Raw genomic sequence first — 23,479 nt, forward strand, 5'->3', positions numbered from 1 at the left:
ATGGATCTTACCTGGTGATGGTGATCAGTGGGTGATCACCATTTGCTGACGAACGTCCCTGTGCAACCTGTTCACCTTGTTCTCCCATCATGGAGACGTACCGCGCTGCGCTTGTCAATAGCAAGGGGAATAGGACTGTCATATTTGTCGGCCTGGTTACCGCTGCTATTATGCTCGTTTTATGGGGATTGCTTGAGCCGGCTAGTCCACCAACGATTCGCAAGGTGTCTTGTCTGCTTAAGAAACCATACCGTGGTGATTGATATAATTACATTGCGCTATAGGCAGTTGTCGTGCTCTCTGGACCAGAATCGAAGGCTTTTGGCACAGTGGCCTTCGAACAAGTTTCCAGTACCGGGGCGGTTACTGTGACTGGAGACCTCCAAAACCTCGATCCTTCAGCCAGACGCGGTTTCCACATACAGTACGCATAGTTTCCTCCCCAAGAGATTATATCTTCAGGCCTCTTGTCTGAGTCATTCCAAATAGCCAACTAGGCGATACAACTAATGGTTGCTTGTCGGCTGGCCCCCATTTCAACCCATATAATAAGAACCATGGCGCCCCTTCTGACTCAGAGAGACACGTAGGCGATCTCGGAAACATCGAAAGCGACAGGTTTGGTATTGCCAAGTTCACGATCCAGGATAGCATGATTACTTTGAACGGACCTTTAAGCATTGTTGGGTGAGCAGTCAACCCTCTCCTGATCAACCTTTAGGCATTTTTGATACAAAGACGACTCTGTAGTCGCACTGTGGTCTTACATACGGTAAGTTCATATACCTCAACCAATACATAGTTAGCTCAAGTTTTGCTCAGGGCGTTGATGACCTTGGAAAAGGTAATAACGCCGAGTCTCGAAAGACAGGAAACGCCGGCGCACGATCAGCGTGTGGCATCATTGGTACAATATATTTCTTTTATCTACTCCATTTCTTGTGCTCAAATTCTCCGGATAGGGATTGCTGAATTTGTATAGGCAGTTCGGAAAATAAAATGTCATAATTCTCCAGCATACATAACAACGGTGTACACGGCCATCGTGTTTGACCATGACCATCCCTTCCTTTGTTGCTAGCCTGAACTTCAAAATGCCTGTACTACGACCGCCTGAACATGTCACTGGCACTTCAAAGCAAACTGTCTCAGAGGTATACTTCACTGCGTACATTTTCAGAATACATCACCTGATAATAATAGGGGGCCGACACGGCAATGCACGCAGTTCCACTGATGCATGTGGTGGGACCGGTGTATCCGGTACCTACACGCCCAATATTGCATTAGTAGGTGCTGCCTGTTTCTGGCTTTAGGACCTGATCGTACCTCCGCACTGCCCATACTTGGTCTGCGTAGGTCCGACGGCACTCGAAGTACTGGACGCCGACGTCGAAGAGCTCGCTGGTGACGAAATTGTGGAAGTCACAGGGGGTGACGAGGACGAAGGGGCGCTTGATCCGCTTCCAACACTCGTCGTAATTGGGCCGCTTTCGATATACACACCAGAGAAGTAGAAGTTCTCCGGAGTGGCATCGTTGACTATGCGTAAGACTCCAACGTGCCAGTCCTCCGAGTTGGTGGACGTCGACGCGGCTATGTTGTTAAAGACCTTGGTCATTGGGGCGGAGCCCTCCGAGAACCAGAGGCCGACAGTGCTCGCAGAGAACTAGCGTGCGGGTAAGCGCCACTCACAGGATCCGAAAATTGAAGCAAGCACTTACATCGATGTCGTAAGCAAAGTTATACCAGGTATCCGCCTCCCAGAAAAAGCCCCACTGGGGAGAACTTGAAACGTGCCATTCCAGGTAGGTTTGGTTAGGGGCAACACCATACTTGAGCTGTAAAAATGTATTTCGAACGTAAGTCTTCTTCATGCTTTTCACCGTAGCCTAATTTTCACCTCTGTGAAGTGGGATTCAAAGAAAAAGATTTGATGTTCTAAGGTCGACTGTATGCAGAGCGTTCAACGTTCATCTCACTGATACCTAGGGCTCGAGGAACCAGTGAAACTCACCTCTGGAGGACTCGTGCTATCGCGCTTAATGGAAAAGTGGTAGAAAAGATTCCCCGTTCCGAGGTTTGCCGTGGTCTGCGGAATCAGCTCTGTCCTCTCCATCTGCGAGTTCCATGTGGCCGTCGAGTCAATAGTGACTCGCAAGCCATTGGTCTCCGCGGTGTCGGCGGGGTTCTTATATGAGGGGTCGAGGGCTAGGTAGTGCGAGGTTGGTTGTGTTCCGTGGATGTACTGGACCGCACTAGATAAGACTAACGATATCGTACTAGTTTGGCGCAAGCGACGTACCCACTGGTATTCTCCAACCTCGTCAGCCCAAGACCCTGTACTTCATTCGTCAGCCTAATATTGTTTATATTTATCAGGAGACACTCCGCTTACAGTTATCGAACGCAGAGACGGTAGGATACGAGTTAAAGGAACCCGACCAGACCGTCGTCCCCGCGCGAACAGAGACGTTGAAAAGGTATAGTAAACTAAGCGCTGAAGTCACAAACATGATTTATTCGGTGTCAACCTCTGCATGATTTCGCTTTATATATCAACAATCATGTCGATCATTATTGCAAAACGTCTCGCTTGGGAATTGTCGGATGCGATGTATTTGCGAATATCTACCTTGAATTATCCCCGAATGTCGACATCGGTCTTTCTTTGCCCACGGGACACCTCTCGGAAAAAATCAAGCTAGAGGAATTCAAGTGCGTGCAAGAGTACGCAAAAATGTAATCTACCTACTTGTAGTGATAAATTAATCAGCTATGACAGCGTAGGTAGAATATTCTTGTGGCCCTGGGTATAGAATACAAACTTCAGGGTATGCAAAAGGATACGACAATTACTCCGCTCTGGCGAACAGCCATCTCGTGAACCACGATCTATGTGCCCTAGCGCCCTGCAGAGCTTCCTCAGCCTCCCTTCGTAACCGTTCCTCCAATGCTACCCGCTCTTCAACAAGAGCCTCCTCTTCGACGGCCTCCTGCATTGTCACCGCCGTCGGCTCGCGCTCGCGATATGTAGGAATACTGGCCAGAGAGGGATTTGCCAATATCTGTGATACAGTAGGAAAGAGCTCCCCCTGAATACGTCGGTCGGGATGAGGTCCTGGGTCTTCCCGAAGTCCTAGTTCTTGAGTCAACGACCTAGAGCGCCCTCGCATCCTCCGACCAATTGCTGATCGGAACGATGATGGAGCACTGAACTGAGGTCGCATACCGGAGATGCCGGACGTGGTACGAATCCTGGACATGATAGATGGCCCTACATCGAACGTATGAGGTCGATGAAGGCTAGCGCTAGACCGTACCGTTCCGACGGTGCTCCGCTCACTACTCCGTCTGCGCCCGCCCAGAAGAGTTGGCCGACGTTCTTGCGCATCTTCTATATTCTCATCTCGGTCTGGAGCATTGATCCGAGACGCAATTCTTGGAGGTAATGAGACCACCTCGCTTCCATTGAAACACCGCGCCGTTGACATCGAAGAACTGCGTGCTCTGTCAAGTGGAGGTGGGGAGGCAATAGAGGGTGTCTGCTGATGAGGCACTCCTGACGTGAATAACGAGCCCAGTTGGCCTGTGGTAGTGGTCGTTGTCAATGACCTTTGGACGTCGACTGTCTCGTCAAGGTTGAGAATGTCGCAAGGATTACGGGGTAGCCAGAGGGTGTTGCTGATCGGCTGTTTGTAGTACGGGTTCTCGTACGGATGGCAAGGGTCTGATTCGTCGTCCCAGGCGGGGTGGGGAGGGTGGGGAGTTACGAGAACCGTTGCCGTAGCTTCCACGAGATGCACTGGTGTCTTAGATGAACTTGGCGGTGATGGTGCTGCATTCTCCCCTTCGCTCTGTTCTTGATGAACAGATTCGGAAGTGGGCAATGAATCTGCCTTGGAACGAAGACCATCAATAGACTGGAGCCGTGCAAAAGACGATTGGGAGGTGGCGAAAGGGTTTGGCTGTCGTCTCGCGTCGCGGCGTCCTTGGCCAGAGTAGGTTGCGTAAGAAAAGACGACCTCGGTACGAAGTCGCCACGTCTTCCAATGTTTCCACGATTGTGAAAAGCTGTTTTGGGGTTGCGCGCGGTTCCCTGCATCTTCTCTGTGATTAGAAATGGAATCTCTATCACCAGCAAAATTGTCATCGACAAGCTCCTCTTCGGTGCCACAAACGATGCTTGCTTCCCACATGTCATCGCGCTCGAATTTCGCACGACAAGCATGGGTTAATCTGAAAGGCACATCAATGAGTAGGAACATGGAGAGATATAACAGATACATACAGTAACTTCATCAAAACTGTGAGGATAATAAGAACTGCTGATAAACCAACGTTCGCTCGCTTCTTCAAAACGGCCATGTATGCAAGGAAGACAGCCTAAAAACGTTTTCAATTATTTTACTCAGACCGTGATCTTGATGTACAAACCTGCGAAACAACAAGGCCTGCGACGGAATCAGTTATTGATCAGGAGACCATTTAAATTCGCCTACCGTCCAAGGAATATCGTATCATTCGGATCAAGAGATGCTGGCCATTTCCTTCATAATTCTTGGCGTACACATGCAATAACTACAGTGAAAGTTGTGAGTAAATCAGTATCGCCTTTCTGATTCGAATGCTCACTTGGTTCTTGATGACCGCTGAATGGTACTTGACTGTCAGACGATTGTTTTGATTGGGAGTTCATGAAAAACGCACTGCTCTGGACCATGAAATATACAAACCCAAAGGGCACAACCAAAGGGTTGAGAACTGTGAAAAGCAGGAGGACATGCACTACAAGCATATGATTAGGAAGCCAATCTGTACGGAAGATGAGGTGAGCTTCGCTTTCTCAAGTCCAGACTCTACTCACAGTAGTAATTGAAAGTACGAGGCCGGATGCCAACAGAGCGTTTGCGAGGCGTGGCTTGTCGTTTTGTCGAGGGATACATGAAAAGAGGGAGCTGATATTCAAGGGGCTTAGTGATCGGATACGTTGTAAAAAACGGCTAAGAAGTACCCCAACTATATGGGAATAATTAGCATGCCCAGACAAGTTAGACAATCGGGTTGACTCACAAAGAACCAGTTCGATACCTCCATGCATCCCCGTCGTGAAAATCACTATCATCGTGATCAATACCAGATGATTACTGAAATTGGAATCAGACCTACTCCATCCAACATAGAATGGTCCTGCAGAAGGGAAACTGCTGGATATGATTTCCAAGACATTTTGGTGGTTCGCCTTGGAAGCAAACGAGACAAGGAAAGATTGCAATGTAGCGGTCCCGACGCAGAAGAAAACCAGGACATTGACGATGAGAAACTTGTAATATCGTGCCATAATCCGATCGTGTAGCTCAGAGAGCGTGATGAGAGTGTGTGCCTTCTTTCCAATGAGTAGCAAGATCAAGGGAATGAGAATACTCAGAAGGGCGACAAGGACAGTGGGTAGTAGAGATTGGATTAATTCTAGCGAAGAACGAGTAGTGAGCTTCTCTCTTGCACGAGGATACTGACTGCATACCCTCCTCCCATGGGTGATGGTCCAAGTAATGATTCTGAGCCGTCGCCGATTTTAGATGAGAAAAGACGAAACAAACGAGGGAACGTACGAGCCCTGGCCAGAAAGCGCTGATATTCTGAATCGAGACCAAACCAACAAAGAATGTGACGGGGAATACCCAAAAGAGGGTAAAAGCCCTATATAATTTGGAAAAAAAATCAGAAATCGTAGGAACCAAATATGAACATTCCCACCAAACTCCAATATCGACTACCCAATCTTTGACAAACTACATTAAGCACCGTGAGCATCTCGAAATTGACTCGAAGGTAAGTCGAAGACTGCATACCTCCACGCGATAAGACGCTTTCATCACTCTTGTCCAATCCAAATCTTCGTATCCAGGAGCCATTGTGACAAAGCAAGCGAGGGGATTATCTGGGTTCACAGCAAGGTACCTGCAGGCGCGTCTGGCATCTCTTGGGTCTGCAAATGTAACAAACGCAGTGGATACGGGATCATAATCAGCAACGGCCTTCGCCCTGTGCTCCGTGATGAGATTCGTTAGTAAAGCGTATTTCGCATTGTAATAGTCGATAGATGCCACGGTGGTGTTGTGAAAGAGTGTGCGCAGTCGGATCAGGGGTTGGTATGGATCAAGAGCACGACGAGGAAGGCTGTGGAGAACGTCCCAGATAGTCCGACCGTTCGTGTCTGATATATGCCTATACTTCTCGTCTGGAATTCGAGGGGGATGAAAGAGGTCCCGGACAAAACCCAAGACACGCTTTGCGAAAGGTTGAGGTACATTGCTCCGAGTAACGAAACGGGTTCGAAGCCCAAACTCGTCAACAAAAGGTGTGAGTTCACGGAGCAGGAGGTCTGTATAATCTTCGTCTTCGCCTTCGCCTTCGCCTTGATTGTCGTGTGTCATCGTTGGTACTGTATTCGCGCCAGGCTTATCGTGAGGATGTGACAGCCGATGCAAGGACATCCGAGACGTTAGTCGCTTGATTAACGGCCTCCCATTTTCACGCTCATCCACGATCTCCTTGACCGTAAACAAGACCCTCTTTGCCAATTGTATGTGAGCGACTTCGAGCCGCCTAAGAAAATCTTCCCGTCTTTCGAGCAAGGATTGCAATTCTGTCATCTTCCGTGCAATAATAACGCGATCAATAACTGGAACCTGTCGCCCATCCATACACGGGTTACTTCCATTATCTGATTGTCCTTCGTTACGATGAGGGATGAGTTCTGGTATGCGCTTGACCTTATTGAACAAGAACGCCATTGATGTGCTGAGAAAGCCCGGTTGAGCAGCAGATGGGGGTCCGATATATGGCACGTCGATGGGCCGCGAGAGATAGTATTGGAAATACTCCGCAAGTTCTTTTTCAGAGCGTAGAGAGCGAGGGACGTTCGTGACCATGACACTTCGAAGCCGCAGACCCCGATCAAATCCAGCATCTGCTGCTGCTGGTGCGAGTGATAGAAACGGATACTGAGGATGGGGATGGGGGTTGAAACGCGCACTGTGTTCATCCTGTGCGGCAGAGGCGAGTCGATCCGCAGTGTCTTGAATATTGGCATGTCGAAAAGCGAAAGCTCCACGGCATATCCAGAGTAAAGTAGCCATCCATGTCAGAGTGATGTAGTAGAGAAGAATCAGATGTATCCAAAGAAGGTTGCTACCGTCTTGTGTGAGAACAAGTGAAGAGATCGAAGCACGGGTCATGGACCGAGGAGAAACCGTTTCGTCGGAGAAGTGGACATGGATGGGTAGCAGAATTGGGACAGTAGTGAAAGTATGCAGAAATGTGAACCAAGCTGCAGAGAGGTGCCTAAAGTCAGTAATCTTTCCACGGAGGGTGATCTGTTGACAATATTGGCGAAAGCGTACCGCAGCCGCGAAGGAACCGAACATAAAGCGTGGCGTCGACTCCTCTCAATTTGTTCATCCCTGATTCAGGGAAGTCGATGACTTCCTTAACCCATGAGAGAGGCCAGCCTTGAGGATGCGGAGGAGACGGTCGCCTACAGAGAGCGTGGATGAGAGCTTAGAGAACAAGGTTCATTGAATAAGCTGCGAAAGCATTACTTTGCCCATGACCGTCCCTGGTATAGACTAAGTATATAAAACTTGTCAGCATTCTAGATCACGGATTGAAGAGCAGACTTCGAAGGTCCTGAAGAATGGAAATGAAAGCAACGAGACATGGAGAGAAGGTCACTCACTATCCAAACTCCCAAGTTTCAACACTATCCAATCCTTTGACCACCCGCCTCCCTCGCCTTCTCCTCTTCATAAGCTCATAGGCCGTGGTGCATATCGCCCCAAGACCAATGGCAATTACCGACTGGTTGATGAGACCACTTTGTATTCAATGTTAGTTTTAACACAGATGAGCGGTTCGTCTTGCCATGATCACCTGTAGTTCTTGGAAAATGGTCTATCTTCAATGGTCGCCATTCAACCTCTGGTGTTCGAGTGTCGCCGTCGACGTGCAAGGGAAAAGCCAAGGTTGGGCCAGAGCTGAGCGCTGAGAGGACGAAAGTAGACAGCCCAGTGAAGAAGTCAGAAGCATTACGGCTGCTGTATACACATCTGCACCTGTCCGCGCTGCACCTCTTGTTGCACGCATGACGCCATCAGCTATTTGAGGAACTTTGAGCGCTGTGACGGCATGGACCAAATATATCGATACACAACATTGGCATAGTATGTATTTTGGGTTACATGCAGGGATACCTAGGGATACATGGTATACATACTGACATCAAAACAAGCATGGTCCAAACTGGTAAGCGGTAAGAAGGCAGAACATCTCAGTGCAAGAGATAAGGGTCAATATAATCATATACAAGGGCATAGGTGGAGTAACGACTGTTTTCATCCTTACGCTGAGGGCTGAGTGTTGGAGACTGGCAAAACTGACACAATGAGAGGAACATATAAGCAATATATCTGGAGTGTGTATTCAAATCATTGTCCAGGATGATGAGAATACGCTGCTCACAAAGATTTGTTTACTAGATATACTCCTTCAGTATCTTTCGCTTCCGTAGCATTCGCAGGTCTGCTACTTCCCGACAGAGAATTTCCTCTCCAAAAATGAGTAGCCTGTCCAACTCCATTCCGCAAGCTCTGCGCACTTCTAGCACTGTCGCTAACATCTCGAAGAAGTTCTCATCCACGTCTATGCTCCTGGACAACCAGTCCAACTTCGTGCAGTAAAACTCGAGGTAGCGTAGGTGAGGGCACAGCAACTGCACAGCATCTGAACCATCTGCAGACCCGCTTGCCAGCGCCTTGACAATGTCGTGCCACGCAGAATGGCGAACACTGAGTTTGTCAACTGCTGGGAACAGTGCAAACACCGTAGCATAATCGAAGCTCTTTCTGCCAATTGATAGATAGAGGGAGTGGACGTCCTCGAGCCATAGATCCTTGCAGACAGTGACAACGTCCGAAGCGGATAGTTCAAAACCTTCTGGCTCAAGATGTAAGGAGAACATCCCCTCTTGATTTCCGGTAGGAGAACAAGAAAAGTAGATGGTGGTTTGAATCGCCGGGTTGTAGTCATCATGCATGATTTGAAACTTGTGCAATGGCAGAGGCACTCCAGGGGCATTGTACATCAAGTTGCGTCGTGGTAAGACTGGCTGAGGGAGAGTTAACGCGATCCTAGAAGTGACAATTGTAGATAGATTGATGGTTGTAGATGGCGGGATCTCCAGGTGATGCATGAGGTTAGCACAGTCAACGAGGCGGTGATGTTCAAAACGAAGTGACTGCAGGTGCGGAAGATTTACGGGGTTTAGGGCGACTGCTGAGTGAAGGGACAAGTCGTCAGGAAGTATGGATAGAACCTCGTCCAGAGTTAGTGATATCAATGATGGTGTTCGTTCTAGAACGGTGAGTAGTTGAACCAGAGTCCACCCGTGCTCAACTCTGCACGGTATAAGTGTCAGGGACGTTAGACCTGTGAACATGTTTCCAAAGAGAGGCGAGTGCGGGGATATACCCAGTCCATTGAGGCAGAGCTCTTGCAACCCCGGAGATATGTGGGCAAAGAAAGAATCTGGCAGCCTTCCATCTATCACGGGGACGTGATAGATTAGTGTCAGAATTCGAAGCGTAGGAGCAGGAGTGTCAGAGTCGGACAATAGAGGTACAATTGGGCCCCATAACGTTAGGCCCCTCATACGGTGCAGATTCTCCATAGCTAAACGAAGACTGGTATGTAGAGTCACACATGTTTCTCCGAAGTCTGTAGAAAAATCAAAATGAATCAAAGCACCTTTTGATCGTTCGAGCATGATCTTTTTCCAAGGAATAGAACATAGAACAACGTTCGTCCACAGATAGGGAGCGCGGAGAGCCGTTGTGCGCTAGTAATGGCAAACATGAGCGACTATGATCCAGTTCAATTTGAGGAGCCATGGATAGAGTGGCCATGTCTGTGTAAGAAGTTCGAAGACATAGATCAGGAGTTCTGTGGGGAAGACTGACATTGGAGGTGGGCTCGGATGAATTGTAGGCGGCGACTCGGCGAACAACAAGTCGTGCGGTGGAGATGCGACGTCTGAAGCTGAAGGCGCCCTGCTCTATGAACAATAAGATTTTCTATGAGCAGACCGGCCGTGATGTAAACGACTGCCACTCACTTTCCAACATTTCAGCTTCAGCCGAGCCTTGCAGTCGTTTTGAGATCAGATGCTTGATTGATGATGCTCGATGCAGAACTTAGAGGGGATTCCTATCAACGAAGAGTGGAAAAGCCACGAAGTCGCGTCATACCAGGCATAACGACGGGTGTGACTTGCAAATTTAATGCACTATAGGGAAAGATACGATACGACACGCGGTCGCAAATTGTTGTATCGCTAATCACAGCCAATCAACGTTGTTTCTATTGGATGATCAGAATATTATGAATTATCATGATGATTTTTGCCCCCTGATCTTGTTCGTTGTTAAGATCTCTCACAAGTCAAGCTGAGTTTTAGAACATATAACGGTCTGTTCCATAACATCTTTTTGCCAGACCCGACAGCACAAGCGTGCGGTGGTATGGCTTTACTATATACGTTGATAAATCCGACACGCGTTTATCTTTCCGAGTATGATAGATGCATGCGTTAATCGCAAGTTAATTCTAGTGCTCCGAGATCAACTGCGAGTGCCAGTGAACTCGTAAACGAGTGTACTTAGGTGGAGGAGAGGCAAGCCTGAAGCGTCTATTTGGTCCGAGCAATTCGGAGCTTGTTCGGTTTATAGACATAGTTCTCCGCATAGTTCTTAGGAGGAATGCGCTTCGAGGTAGGTGGTTGCCTAGTGAGAAGACGGGTTAGATCACATCTTCAATGGCCAGGATGGAAGGACATACACATAATAGTCCCAACCTGATGCCCGAAGACAGATGGTCAGCGACGTGTGATGTGCGAGTCCCATATACCCACCTTGTTTCTCCGTGAAGTGGATGGCATCTTCCTTCGACCTGAAAGACATACGAGTGCCCTGCATATAGTCCGCACTACTCTCGACTGTCAAATATCCCGTTACAGACTAACGTACTAGAGGGAAGACTCACGAGCTCGCCCATCCCATCAGAGAATTCTCCCAACGTGCACCACTTGATAAAGTATCGAAATCAACACGCCAACGCTCAGACTTTGCGCCTCCACTTTGCATCGTATTCCGTGTTGGCTGATAGATGCGCACAGCGCGGTGACGAAGTTCACCTAAGTAACTCAAAACATTATTTGGTGATCCAGAGATTATTGAATTCAAAATATACCGGGAGCACCACTGACAACATCCGCGGTTAGGACATCCTTGATTGAGACAGGTGCGATATCGAAAGGCTCCTTTGAGTGAGACTGCTCGGATGCTTTAACGTCCGTGGAAAGGCTCCTCGCACTCGCCAATAAATACTGAGCAACAAATGGTTTAGGGAGCGCCTGCGCGCTGAGACGGAACAGCGACATTGTTGGAACTTGAGGAAGACCTCCAGCTCGTCATGCCCTCAACTGTACGAGCATATTACGTGATCTGGTCTCGGGAAAGTCCGACATACCGAGAGTGTAAGTTCCTGGAAGCCAGAAGATGAGCGGTATATACATACATGGAAAATACAAGGCATGTACATGACGTTCCACAGGACTATAAACTACATGGATTCATTCCCCGAACCCGACAACTGTGCTCCTCGGCCGCAAGCTCATTACTGGTGCATCAACCTTCGCCGGTCGATGGCTATTGCTCACTTCCTCCTCCTCATCGCTTTCCGATGCGGCCGCCCGAGAAGTAGCAAATAGCACACTAACTACACGCCCATTAGGGTTAGGTTTGACCTGTGAAACAGGTGCCCGAAGCACTTTGGCATAATCCGCCAATTGCTTTACCACATCATAGTCAAGCTCAATGGTGAATAAGTCAAAGATAAACCGCCGGACAGGAAGGCGGTAGCGCGAGGTCGAGATGGCATGCAATGCGCGATAGAACATTGATAGTGACGTAAACACTTTGCGATATTCTGGCCGAGTTTTCAATCTTTCGACAAGAACAATCCATGAGTGATCATTCAGCAAGGAAAATGTCATGGCATACTTGGCCAACGACCGAGATGCTGTGTTCGCAATTACGGCGTTCGACAAGTTGGAGATAGTAGTGACGACTTCTTCCTCGGCCTGCGAAATTGGAGGCACTAAACGATTGGCGGAATCGTTCCCGACTAAAGCTGGATCCCAGGGTGGTATCTGTAACCGAGATGAGCACAATGATGGCTTTGTACGGACAAGACATACTGAAATGAATTTGTAGAGATCCATGGGTATACACAAACCCGTAGGGAGGCCGAGAGGCGAGAGTGTTGCCTCCCATCGATAATCGTCCAATATTTCAGCTCCCTGAGGTGTCGTTGAGACAAGTCCCAGCACAAAGAAACATGTCCTGTGAAATCATCAGCTTTTATTTTGACCAGAGAATAGGCATTATGTACCCCCGCACAGACAGAACCAGAGATTGTTCGGCAATATCAAGTATAACTGGAATAATCTCCTCCTCTTCGAGAAATGGGAGCCCGCCAGCACTAGATCCTATATTTCCCTAGGAATTTTTTCTTTATAAAATAAATCCGGAGTTACCGCTCGCGACTTACCACAGCCCACAAAATACTTTTCAACTTCATGATCACCTCAGGATCTTCGTTCTCAAGACCATGCTGTCTGATAAAATGAGTGAAATCAGCGAAGTGGCCTTTCTCGTGTAAGACTTGGCATCCGAGCTCCGTTTTTGCCATCTCGCCATAGAAATGTGGTGGGACAATGCCGTCAAACGCACTGGCCGAACACGCACACCGTAAGTCGCTGCAGGGAGTATAATGGGAAGCAAAACGGACAGCATGTCTTCCTCATCATGGGGAATGAAGCTGAAGGCTTTTGCCAGGAATACCTCGATTTGAACCACGTAATGGATGTTGCGATCCTGCCACGAGTTTGATGTCAGTCATGATAACGGGTGCGTGAATGACAAACGAACATGAAGCCACATGTCCATCTCCCTGTCGATATAGCCAGCGTCATAGAGATATCGGAACCCCATTGGGGTTGACATAAACCTGTGGCGGATTCCCTTTAGGAATGAGCACAAAGATTAATCGAAGTTCATACACACTTGAGCAAAAGTCCATGGCCAATTTCTCCTAAATGGTCTAATGTTGGCTGCATTACAACCACGAGCTGCAAGATATCCATGGATTCGCACGCTTCTTCCAGGAAATGCGCTGCCATCTCACAGACCTCTCTGTTGGGATCGTACAACTGAGTTAGCAGTAACCGAAGGGTCCAAGCATTGGCCGACGCGCTATTACGAATCATCACTCCTAAATGATTCGTGGCGTATAGGCGAACATGCTAATCGCGGGTCAAGAACTGCGTCAGGAGGAAGATGATAAAGTAGCACACTTTGTAGCTGGATGTAAGGGCCTTAGACAATACAATTCGTGGGTGTCCATCGCTGCCAAAGACCGTTAGACATTTTATGCACAAGAGACAGACGTAGATAAACAATTCGTACATGCTATAGTCGATGTTTTTGATGATGCCTTTGATGAGATCCTCGCGACTGCGCAATTCGCTGAGATGATAGAATGCAGTGAAGACCCTAAATTTTTCCATCAATCTGAGAATACGCGTGTGAGTAAGATGATTGTGAGCAACTGAGGCGATCGCATAACTCTATGCCTTCCTTGTGTTTACTGAGGGTGCCGAGCATTTCGAGGTAACCGTATGTGAGAGTCTCGGATACCCTTTTCTTCGAAAATATAGGGTCGGATTCTGGAGCGCCGTTGAACTATTAAGAAAAGCCTCAACTAAGCGGCTATGGTTTATCATGAGAGCAAGGATATATTACCGGATCAAGCTGAGCGAAACTTCTGACAATCTGTTTCAGAAAGTCGTCTTCGGAGGACAAAAAGCGTTGGCCATCCGAACTGGCCATGAGCGTCGTCAGCAGGGTGCATCCCAACCGAACCCAACGTAGGTTGGCCTGTCATTTCCTTTGATCAACAGGGATCATAACAATTGCACACTGATATCGTACAAACCTTTGTTCTCTCCATGTCAGAGAAGCGATGACTGAATGGGTGATAGAAGGACATTAATCGACGGATAAATCGCGAGACCTTGATGGCTTCTTCCATGCGTTTGGGATTGAGTAGTGGACCGTCAATGAGGTCTTGCAAAGTTTCGAAGTTCCACTTCATGTGGTCCTTCGTAAGCATGACCTGTATAACCGACTCAATGGATCTATTCCAGGAGCTTGATGAGAGTGTCTCATACCTGAGTTTCCAGCAAAGCTGCCTGGAAGGTCTTGTCATCCATCTGCAAGCCCATCTTGATCTTGACTTGTTCTACATGCCGTTGACCCCTACGAAGGGCGTCTTCCACGGAGTTTGCTCTGGTCGTGACAGGATCAAATCTGCGACCTTGCGCATTGATGACGAAATTCTACTAACCTTGGTCGATTGTTCATCACCGCAGTCGGTTGTAGTCGAAGCCGATTGCGATTCAAACTGTCTATAGAGGACAGGGCCGAAGTACCTACTATGCGATGCTCGCCGTGGTCGTAATCCGACGCAAGGCTGAAGACGCGAGGAACAAGCTAAAATTTTGATCAGGCCTGATACATGTGAAGCAAACAGCGTGAAATACCTGAACTTTTGCCGCTACCGAGAGGGGGAGAACCTTGTTCGCTAGCTGCAGAACTTCAGCCATGAGGAGCGTAGCTTTCCGAGTCAAATTGTTGCCAACAGTGGTTTCCTCAAACATGGATGTAAGGGCCTGTCAAAGTCAATGAGCCGACGATCGCAATCTATTGACGTATGAACTGACATCTAAGAGACCGGCTTGCGTGAATACAAGAACAAGGAGAGCTATGTATTGATCCGTAAGCTTCAAAGGCTCTGGTGAACGTTGGGATGTGTCCGTTTCCACTGAATGTTCCGGCTCTGAGGAGGACCGTGCTTTATGGTACACTGACGAGATTGTTCAGAGTAGGAAAATGGGGCCAAGGGACGAGATAACCTACTAGTCAACCGACGCCCATTGATGAACGTCTGATACCAATGCGGTGTTTTTATTTTCAGTAAATCGAAGAACATATCCAAGATGATTTCCTAAAGACGTACGATGTCAGATGATTTCGGAAGGTGTTATAGTAGGGAATATCCTCACTCGTGTTTCTAGAGAAGGTATTCGCAGGGTATCAATCAGTGCACGAATTGCTCGTAGGTTATCCATGCTGAAGTACATCAGCCCTATGTAATATGATAAGCATATAAGTCGATGCGTTTACTTTCATGGAAGACGAACCCCCCCAGGTGCGTAGCATGCACGTGATCATTTTGCATGCGCCCTTTAATTTGTCCGCATACTCGGCATCCTTGCCGTATGCGTCCGTCACGCCAGACATCGCGATCTGAAAGCAGAGATGAGGTTGATGATATTGGGCGGGATAAAAAGTGTCATCACCTCCAAATCCGTCCCAGCGTGGAGATAATTCCTGGTGCGAGGCGAGTCAACAATGTATAAAAATATGGGGGTCAACAGTTGAGATATCTCCAGTGGTCCATCAGCCAGCATCTGCAGCAGAACACGGATACCACCAGTCCGAGCGACCAGCTCGATGTCGATCAGCACTGCACCGAAAATAGGATCAGCATTCGAATAACAGCTTCAGTGTGCTCACTGATTTCAGCCAAGGTCTGGACACAGATGGACTTGAAGGGATCATCAGGGTGTTCTGCAATAGCGATGAACGCGCGCATTATGGGCTCCGAGAGGGGTACGTTTCCAGAACAAGGCGCAGTGTTCGGGCCACTCCTTTGCGACCCTATCTCAACGACGGCTCGAATGAACTTAATTACTTGCTCTTTCTCGACTGTGTGTTTGTTATCCAAGGTCAGAGACCTTGAAAATGCCGTAAACCTTAATGAACAAGTATATGAAACACATACTTACTTGACGATGTACCAGTCAAGAGGCTGCTCCTTCAGACATTGAACGGAGTCTTGGTCGACAATTGTATGGCGAAGGAGGCGGTAAGCAGTCGCTCGGCAGAATTGCGACGAGCGATCAGAAAGGGCCGGAATCACTCTACGCAAGTATCAAGCACGATCTCTGAGTAGATTCAATCTATGACAGCTTACGCTTGGACAACTTGAGCAACATTCAATTCATATCGAACACGCAGATTGCGCTGCAGGATGGTGATAAGTTTGGTCATAGCATCGATGCGGGTTCTATTAGCCTGCTCTTCATGGGCCGATGGGGGGCCGGATGAGGAAGAAGAGCTCGGTGAAGCGGAAGGGGGACTGAACGATCTGCCGACGGATGTCAGAGTTTTGACGTAGACGGAGGCTTGCTGTAGCACAGTGCGGAAGTCATCTGAGCATTAGAGAAGGTGAGTTCATCCTTGATAGGCTCTTGAAACTACACACGTACCTCTGTCATCGGCAGAGCTCCTCACTTACAACGTGATGATTGTTTAAGCTCGTGTTCAGTCGCACCTTTGAGGTGTCGAGGGACTTACGCTGATCCATTCGCTGGGATATTATCTCGATCCGTCCATTCGCCGTTTGAAGCTCGTTCTCCAGCTGAACCCGGAATGTTTCCTACCCATCCCAACTTCTCAGCCTTTGCACGTGGGAAACACAAGATGGGTATACCTTGATATCCCGATGCTGCTGGTTCAAGATGTTCTCTGCTCCCTCCTGTATTGCTATAGCCTTGGCCATCATGTTGTTCAAGATATTTAACTGTGTCACACAGGCCATATGATGTCCAGATTGCACGACGTTCGGAAGGCGAAACACTCACTTGCTTCGAAGCATCCTTGCCCTCGAGTTCAGAGAAGTCGAAATATCTATCGAGGTCAACTGGGGTATCTTGGCCTACCAATGTGGAAGCAGCGGTAACAGATGCCGAGACATGATCGAAACTGCTGTCTGCAGACGCTGGCATTGAGCAGAATACGGCCACAAATATTTGGGGATACGGTGACTTCTAGAAAGCAATGATCGTGTCTGGGCTGTATATCAGAACGAGCAGTCGTGTAGTAGGACGAAGTGATGAAGCGTTGTGCTTTGTTGTGTACCCACGAATGCATTGTTGGGTCGTTGATCCAGTGATCGACGGTGCGCATGATCTCATCAATCTTACTTCACGTGGCTTGAAAACGCCAATTAGCTCGTCATTAGATTTCTATTGGGCATTTTTAACTAAAGTTTCGCGCCCCATCTCTGATCCAACCCTGCGCTGAACACTGGCTTCGACACAAAGTGTATCAACGAAGGCAGTTCAGACAATAACATGAACACGTCGAATGAGGGCCATGCCCAGTTAAACTGCAAACCTCAGCTGACTGCGTATTGACCATATTGATTCCCAACACATGACCATGATGGCCATATCCAAGAAGGTGCTCAAAAGGCAAAATGCTGCATCGCAGAAGGGCAATAAAGCAAAAGCAGGACATGCCCGAGCGATGGCCGAGAGAGGAAACTATTTGTACCAGGAAGTTGCCGAGAAACTGTATCGTAGTCGAAACAAAGTTCAAGCCACACGGCCGGCTTGTAGACTGCCCTACAACGCCAACCACGACAAAAGACACCTCAAGAATTCAAGATGGGTGAGTGATCCGTCATTCTTCCCCGGCGACGCTCATGTCTTTCATTCAGTTCGCTACGCCGCCGCTGCCCTCGCTTCTAACCCTGACAAAAGTGTGTCAGAAAGACCATGCTGCTGTTCCTGGAGACTAATCCCATGATCTTCGCATATAGCCTCCCGCGCTCGCGGCGAGTACTTGCGGACCCATTTCAAAAATATGCGGGAGGTTGCTGCCGCGCTGACGGGTGAATAGGGTGAACAGATAGGATCTAGGTCAAGATACTGACGCGTGTTCGACTATCAGGTCTCAAACTCACCAAGGCCTACTCTTACCTTAGCGACGTCTCAGAGCACAAACAAGTCATTCCTTATCGGCGGTTTAACGGTGGTGTTGGGCGTGCTAGCCAGGCGAAGCAGTTCAAAACAACTCAGGGTGAGTCTGCATACCACATAGGCCTGATTTCGGGGTGTTCACAAAATCGCAGGTCGTTGGCCTGAGAAGTCCGTCAAGTTCATCACCCGCCTACTCAAGAACGCCGAGTCAAACGCGGATGCGAAAAGCCTTGAGCTTGAGGATCTTACCATCAAGAACATCGTTGTGCAGCAAGCTCCCGTACGCCGTATGTCCATTACATAGCATTGGTCTTGTTGATCATCCCCTTCAGAAAACCCGCCGTCGCACATACCGTGCACACGGTCGTATCAACCCCTACCAAGGACATCCTTGTCACGTCGAAATCATCTTGTCCGCGTCAGAAGAACAAGTAGAGCGAAGCAAGGACAAGGACACTGTTTCACGCTCGGCGCTTACAGGGTTGAACAGGCGTCAGGTCGCGAGGAGACGTATTGAGGCTGCTCGCTCTGCATAAGTCTTATGTGATCAGTCGAGTTAGCGATGCTGGCCACGAGGAACTTGAAGACATGCCGTGTCTGTCGCCTGTATGCATATGTCACGCCGCAGACGCCTTCTGTTTGCGGCGCATTGTTTTACGCCTCTATTACCATGTCTTTCTCTTTTCTTGAAAACAGGCTGACAGCGAGCCAGATTTTTTCTGTGCCTCAGCGCGCAAGTCGGCCACAAAGTTAAAATTCCGTGAAGTCGGCGCATTAAAAGAGTGTAGGTACGATCAATTTGATTAACCACTAACAAATGCAAGCAGGTATAGGAAGGAAGGACTGTGTAGCTCATGTGTTAAACAAATCAATTAGGTGACTCGAAGGAAACGCAGCTAAGCCAAGCGATGTATGTTTTCAATACCTTCCGGTGGCTTCCTTTTCGCCGTCGAGAGCGTGCGGTAACAGGCGACTGCCTTAGCCGTAAAGTTGGCGACATAAAGGCTGGTGTCACTGGCGGACGATGTTCGTCGGAGTCTCCGCACAAGCGTAAGGGGTGGCTCTGCGCCTTCCATTCGGAGGCTGAAGGATTGGAAGTCAGCTTGGATCTAGCATGGAATGTATGATGCGAAGAAAACTTACCTTCGAGCAGCCAAAACCTTGATCAATGCGCTCACATCTTCCTTGATGAGAGGATCTAGTGTATTCTTGAGCCAGCTTTGGATGTAGACCGATTCGCTGATGTCATATGGTTGATGCCACTGCTCCATCTCTATGGGTCACTGAGAAAACATCAAGCAGGCAGGGACTAGTAAGAATGCTCACGGCGAATAGTCTGTCCGACACAGTTATATATAAAGATGTTAGGGATCATGTGGCCTGACTTCTCCGACTGGGCACAACGCTCGTAACCATTAAGTAATTTCTCGATCTCCCGCTGGTAAGACGCTGGAAAAAAGGTTGTCATATCAGCCATTCAATTGAGGGAAGTGGAAGCGAACCAAGAGGAGGCACGGCGGCACGGTCAAATTTCAACGCCTCTCGAACGACTTTGAATCGCTGCCATGTACTTGTGACTGCCTTAAGGAGTTTTTCGTCGTGGCGAGAGTGATACTCAAGGTTCTGCCCAGATCAAAGGTAGACGGGTAAATGAATTAATATGGATGAAAAGCGCATGGAAGAATGCCTACATCATATGTCTTCCAGAGTGTCGCGACTGCTTTGGAGTTAAGCGCATTTCCAATTGCATAGAACGAGTCGAAATTCCGCATCTTCTGACAGCGCTGTAAGTAATGGTCAGATATGACAACAAAAGGCCTAGGTACCGAACAAAAAGGGACATACTCGTGCCACCTTGATCCATGTTCTTCGGACCTTAGTTCTGACTACACGATCCTTTTGGTCACATATGCTGTTCAGGACCCAGCAGGTCAGGGCATCATGGTAGACAGTAATCGCCTGAACAGCGGACTGTGCAGCACAAGTGCAGCCATGCTTGTGTTGATAATGGCGCAGGAACTCCTCCGGGACAAGGGATCGATAGAGGTTGGAGGCCCAGACTGTTAATTGGCGAGCCAGTTCATCGCACATCTTCCCACCATCGATCTGATCGATAGAAACTTGAGAGGGGTATTGACGACACATATCATGCAAGCTTCGGGGCTTTGTCCAATTCGGAAGTGCGGCAACGAGCTGTTGAAACTTCGTGGCATGTTCTGCGGAAGATAATGCCGGCGCCTCACGCAGTCGGTGGACCGTTCGTGAAGTGCGTGAACGAGTGCAGCGCAAGGCTTGGTCAAGAAGAGGCCCAGCACTCGGCCAGTCCCTGTAAACATGGCCTCTTATAAATTCTTGCAGGGCCTTGATAACGGGAGATGGAGTGTCGTCCCGCCAATATAATTTGATCCAGTTGCGCATCATACGGATGACTCGCAGCTGGGCGATCCGACCTTCTTCACTACACGACTTTTCTAAAGGGCCTTGCTGGTGATTGGCCTTCTTATAGCGCATAATCAGGGCACCGAGGACTTCTTTGGTAGTGGTCCAAAAATCGTACGTCAAAAAGAATGAGTCGACAAGCCCGTCATCAGCGATAGCGTCTTGCGAGGTAAGAAGATGAATCAGAGCGTCAAGGCTAGCATACCACAGACGACCGTGCTTGTAAATCGTATCCTGTGAGACTGTGCACGAGGAGGGATGATCATTTGTCAATTTGGCCAACAAAGGGAATTTTCCATAGGCAGATGCGATGGAGGCTCGGATACTGATGCTGGGTCGTTCGCTTGAATGCACCAAAGTGGTGCTGTCATCTTCATCATCATCCGTGTCTGAATCGGGGTCGCGCGACTTCTCTGCATCATCAGACCCCGGAAAAGGTACTGTTGAAAAGGTTGAGTGGTATGACATGGGTATTAATACAATACGAATCACCTTGCTCTTCGAACTCTGCCCACTTGATAGAATACTCATAAAACTTCCACGGTTCGTCCAATTCTAGGCCTGCAACATCCAACATCGTGCGAACTGAGGTGAGTGTTAACTGCAGTAGCGACACGGCATTGCCGAAATAAAACTCGGGGCGAAATGGATCAAATTGAACCTTTGCGTGATTGCAGAAAACTTTATCCGCGAATTGTGCAGATTCCCATGCCAGGATATATCTATGAGATGCGTGAATAAGTCCGGGGAGCTCAGAGGTAGAATCAAGGAGCTTCGCCACAAGGATGTGAAAGGTGGAAATGAGGCTCCTCAACTTCTCCACATCTCTCCTCTTGTCTCCACATGCGGTTTGTATGTGCGCCGCGTGAATGAGAACGTCGGCGAGAATGTCCTGAAAATCCAAGCTCACGGGTTGGGTAGCAAGAATTGGAACACCGGTGGCCAAGACAGCAGAACCGCCCACGATGCCCTTGCGCCGATTAAGTTTCTCGTTCACGTCAGCTTGTGAAGAAGTCCTTGGAATACGCCGGAGTGGTTGTGGATTGTGCTCTCGATTTGGATTGGAAGGCAGGTTTGGGACTGTTGTCGTGACGGGCGTAGATAGTGTCCTCGATAGAAATGGGACGATCGCGTGTTTCCTATTTGATAGCGGAAGGTTAGGGAGAGGTTTATTGATAGATTCAGGTGGCCCATGATATTTAGATAGAGTGACTTCAAAAGCTGGCATCCCTTGTCGAACAGAGGATGGGGGCCTTAATGAGGTCTGCGGCCTCGAAGACCTGCTCGAGGATTTACGATTATTTGAGGGCTCACGCGTCGCCATATGGATATTTGGAGACATTGAGGGGTAGAAAGTACAATGAGAGATGGAGAGTAGTAGAGGAAGAAAGGTGATCGAGGGTAGAAAGAGTGTTGAGGATGTGTTGGTCTGAAAAGCTGGAGAAAGTGGCACCGTGATGACTGCCCAGCGAAAGCCAAACATTGTCGTGGCGGTTCAGGGGGTGGCAAATTTGTGACAAAGGGAATCACTGTCGTGCATTGACTCGTATGTTAAAGCGAGTTTACAACAAAGCAACCTCACCTAACGGCAAACTCAAACCACACGGGATTAGCATGAGTCAAATTTGAGTAGGTATATGACGCATGCTATTCTTATCGAACTATTCTTCCAGAAGTTATTTTACCTGTGAAGAATCATGAGACGGATACGGATCAATGCTTTACAACGCAGCAAGAGGCAGAATGAGACATATTCGGAACCAAGAAGCAGAGAGCCTGTTGAACAATAATCCGTGAGTGGTCAACGTGCATTGCGCGTCGCAATCAGAGTATGTGGCGGGAAGTTAATACGAAGGGCCATGCTCACATATATGACAAGTAGGTCCAGCCATGAGTCTGTTTCCTTACTGTTCAAAGCGAGAGATGCAAAAGCTGCCCAGTCGACCAGGTATGATTTTTCTTTGACTGCAAAAGGCATTCAACTGAAGTGTTGCCATGCGGCATAGCCCACTCTGGCGGTGATTTATCTTATCGAGACATGTGGCAAGAGGCAGGGAAGGCCTAGTGTGGCTCTTACATAGAGAAGACCCCGTGTACTCACCAAACACGAGGCAGCACCGCAGCAAGCCTTCTCTCTTTGCAGCTGGCGTATGGAAGATTTCGTCTAGATTTCAAACTCATGACTGCATCTGTGGGATTTCTGTCAACCGTGGAAGGTGAAATATCTTTCTTTCGCTCTCTCATGCGCGCAAGACCGGTCGGCCTTCACCGGCACTTTCATGTATTATCCATGCGCAACGCCATACATCAAGACACCGGTCAATCCGTGTCAATAGACGAGATTTGGGAGAAACTGCGCAGTTGCTATGACCTAGACGCGTTGGAGAACCTGGCGAGTGTTAATTCGCGTCTTCGATGTATATCAAACTACTGACAGCAGTCGTGCATTGTGTATATAGGAAGCAGAAGGCTACGAGTCTCCCGGTTCGAGCCAGTCAACACCGCAAGTTACAGGCTCTCCTTCACCCACCGCGAACCTTTCTGCGCACCCTTTCTTTCGAAAAGAATTCTCCTTACCACTGGATGATTCCTTCGAACCCATGATATCCGCACGCCGCATGCACAGCTCCGCTTCACCTTCCCCTCCAGCATCATCGCCAGCGTCTCCAGTGAAACCCCCCGGACGGGGAAAAAAACGCGGGAGGAGTAAGGTCATGGCAGGTCTAGTGGGAGGTGATAGCGATAGCAGCGCCTTGACACAAGAAAGCGGTGATGAAAGTGTAGCGCCTACTCCCAGAGGTAGCGTTGTTACAGGCACAGACGCAGGCACAGAATATGGAGAGGATGATGATGTAGACATGGACGCAGGTGCGCATTGGCACTTATGCTCGAAATCTTCACATCTGACATGTGCGGCAGGGCCAACGAGAGGTGTACGGGGTAAAGGGCCAAAGGCCGGGAGGAAAGGGGGCGCTCCGCGCGGTCGACCAGCTGGGCCAACGCGACCTATGAAGAAGAGAAAACGGTGAT

General features: G+C 48.6%; 9 protein-coding genes across 9 annotated transcripts; 3 read left to right on the forward strand and 6 right to left on the reverse strand.

Moving 5' to 3' along the window:
* Nucleotides 1-54: 54 nt before the first annotated feature.
* sodc (Cu2+/Zn2+ superoxide dismutase) lies at nt 55-972 on the forward strand (the record flags this gene model as incomplete). Its single annotated transcript, XM_009548020.1, has 5 exons — nt 55-224; nt 285-424; nt 490-687; nt 751-772; nt 823-972. Exons 1-5 carry the CDS (start codon nt 90-92, stop codon nt 970-972), a joined length of 645 nt encoding a protein of 214 aa, XP_009546315.1. The 5' UTR covers nt 55-89.
* Nucleotides 896-2,516, reverse strand: cbp1 (carbohydrate-binding module family 1 protein; the record flags this gene model as incomplete). The annotated part of the gene is made up of 8 exons (XM_009548021.1): nt 896-1,131; nt 1,191-1,267; nt 1,330-1,669; nt 1,725-1,841; nt 1,904-1,951; nt 2,018-2,248; nt 2,306-2,340; nt 2,399-2,516. The coding sequence occupies 8 exons, from the start codon at nt 2,514-2,516 to the stop codon at nt 1,123-1,125; spliced, it is 975 nt and encodes a 324-aa protein (XP_009546316.1). The 3' UTR covers nt 896-1,122.
* A 339-nt stretch (nt 2,517-2,855) lies between these two features.
* HETIRDRAFT_318117 (uncharacterized protein) lies at nt 2,856-7,976 on the reverse strand (the record flags this gene model as incomplete). Its single annotated transcript, XM_009548022.1, has 17 exons — nt 2,856-4,239; nt 4,292-4,386; nt 4,438-4,454; nt 4,503-4,581; nt 4,636-4,652; nt 4,711-4,815; nt 4,868-4,973; nt 5,081-5,118; nt 5,170-5,469; nt 5,525-5,558; nt 5,613-5,700; nt 5,758-5,792; nt 5,853-7,333; nt 7,407-7,540; nt 7,605-7,631; nt 7,742-7,879; nt 7,936-7,976. 17 exons carry the CDS (start codon nt 7,974-7,976, stop codon nt 2,856-2,858), a joined length of 4,119 nt encoding a protein of 1,372 aa, XP_009546317.1.
* Nucleotides 7,977-8,536: 560 nt separating this feature from the next.
* HETIRDRAFT_173379 (uncharacterized protein) lies at nt 8,537-10,184 on the reverse strand (the record flags this gene model as incomplete). Its single annotated transcript, XM_009548023.1, has 3 exons — nt 8,537-9,898; nt 10,020-10,114; nt 10,175-10,184. 3 exons carry the CDS (start codon nt 10,182-10,184, stop codon nt 8,537-8,539), a joined length of 1,467 nt encoding a protein of 488 aa, XP_009546318.1.
* A 339-nt stretch (nt 10,185-10,523) lies between these two features.
* HETIRDRAFT_440032 (uncharacterized protein) lies at nt 10,524-11,508 on the reverse strand. The gene is made up of 5 exons (XM_009548024.1): nt 11,308-11,508; nt 11,101-11,251; nt 10,970-11,043; nt 10,897-10,912; nt 10,524-10,841 (listed from the first exon to the last, which is right to left on the reverse strand). The coding sequence occupies exons 1-5, from the start codon at nt 11,495-11,497 to the stop codon at nt 10,748-10,750; spliced, it is 525 nt and encodes a 174-aa protein (XP_009546319.1). The 5' UTR covers nt 11,498-11,508; the 3' UTR covers nt 10,524-10,747.
* A 181-nt stretch (nt 11,509-11,689) lies between these two features.
* HETIRDRAFT_475168 (uncharacterized protein) lies at nt 11,690-16,457 on the reverse strand (the record flags this gene model as incomplete). Its single annotated transcript, XM_009548025.1, has 24 exons — nt 16,219-16,457; nt 16,031-16,165; nt 15,759-15,979; nt 15,542-15,708; nt 15,383-15,488; nt 15,245-15,327; nt 15,099-15,186; nt 14,903-15,045; nt 14,723-14,851; nt 14,527-14,672; nt 14,351-14,468; nt 14,116-14,295; nt 13,923-14,057; nt 13,747-13,862; nt 13,587-13,691; nt 13,475-13,526; nt 13,185-13,423; nt 13,050-13,128; nt 12,910-12,995; nt 12,670-12,850; nt 12,511-12,617; nt 12,317-12,461; nt 12,120-12,268; nt 11,690-12,062 (listed from the first exon to the last, which is right to left on the reverse strand). The coding sequence occupies exons 1-24, from the start codon at nt 16,293-16,295 to the stop codon at nt 11,690-11,692; spliced, it is 3,360 nt and encodes a 1,119-aa protein (XP_009546320.1). The 5' UTR covers nt 16,296-16,457.
* A 1,200-nt stretch (nt 16,458-17,657) lies between these two features.
* On the forward strand, nt 17,658-18,739 carry HETIRDRAFT_475172 (uncharacterized protein). The gene is made up of 6 exons (XM_009548026.1): nt 17,658-17,699; nt 17,749-17,790; nt 17,851-17,922; nt 17,982-18,110; nt 18,163-18,290; nt 18,343-18,739. Exons 1-6 carry the CDS (start codon nt 17,696-17,698, stop codon nt 18,544-18,546), a joined length of 579 nt encoding a protein of 192 aa, XP_009546321.1. The 5' UTR covers nt 17,658-17,695; the 3' UTR covers nt 18,547-18,739.
* Nucleotides 18,740-18,794: 55 nt separating this feature from the next.
* Nucleotides 18,795-21,791, reverse strand: HETIRDRAFT_384100 (uncharacterized protein; the record flags this gene model as incomplete). Its single annotated transcript, XM_009548027.1, has 7 exons — nt 18,795-19,093; nt 19,154-19,283; nt 19,337-19,459; nt 19,513-19,633; nt 19,702-19,794; nt 19,856-20,889; nt 20,942-21,791. 7 exons carry the CDS (start codon nt 21,789-21,791, stop codon nt 18,907-18,909), a joined length of 2,538 nt encoding a protein of 845 aa, XP_009546322.1. The 3' UTR covers nt 18,795-18,906.
* An 837-nt stretch (nt 21,792-22,628) lies between these two features.
* On the forward strand, nt 22,629-23,478 carry HETIRDRAFT_318963 (uncharacterized protein; the record flags this gene model as incomplete). The annotated part of the gene is made up of 2 exons (XM_009548028.1): nt 22,629-22,847; nt 22,909-23,478. 2 exons carry the CDS (start codon nt 22,629-22,631, stop codon nt 23,476-23,478), a joined length of 789 nt encoding a protein of 262 aa, XP_009546323.1.
* Between the last annotated feature and the right edge of the window lies 1 nt (nt 23,479).

Source organism: Heterobasidion irregulare (genome assembly GCF_000320585.1).
Source record: "Heterobasidion irregulare TC 32-1 unplaced genomic scaffold scaffold_05, whole genome shotgun sequence".
Taxonomy (NCBI): Eukaryota; Fungi; Basidiomycota; class Agaricomycetes; order Russulales; family Bondarzewiaceae; genus Heterobasidion; species Heterobasidion irregulare.

Excerpts from the sequence above, each read along its gene's own strand:
- HETIRDRAFT_440032 (XM_009548024.1), bottom strand. The coding sequence starts at position 11,497 with ATGTCGCTGTTCCGTCTCAGCGCGCAGGCGCTCCCTAAACCATTTGTT. Across the intron at positions 11,252-11,307 it reads TGTTGTCAGTGGTGCTCCCG|GTGAACTTCGTCACCGCGCT; the intron begins GTATATTTTGAA and ends TGAGTTACTTAG. Across the intron at positions 11,044-11,100 it reads CTGATGGGATGGGCGAGCTC|TGCGGACTATATGCAGGGCA; the intron begins GTGAGTCTTCCC and ends AGTCGAGAGTAG.
- HETIRDRAFT_475172 (XM_009548026.1), top strand. Across the intron at positions 17,791-17,850 it reads CGCTTCTAACCCTGACAAAA|CCTCCCGCGCTCGCGGCGAG; the intron begins GTGTGTCAGAAA and ends CTTCGCATATAG. Across the intron at positions 17,923-17,981 it reads GGTTGCTGCCGCGCTGACGG|GTCTCAAACTCACCAAGGCC; the intron begins GTGAATAGGGTG and ends TTCGACTATCAG.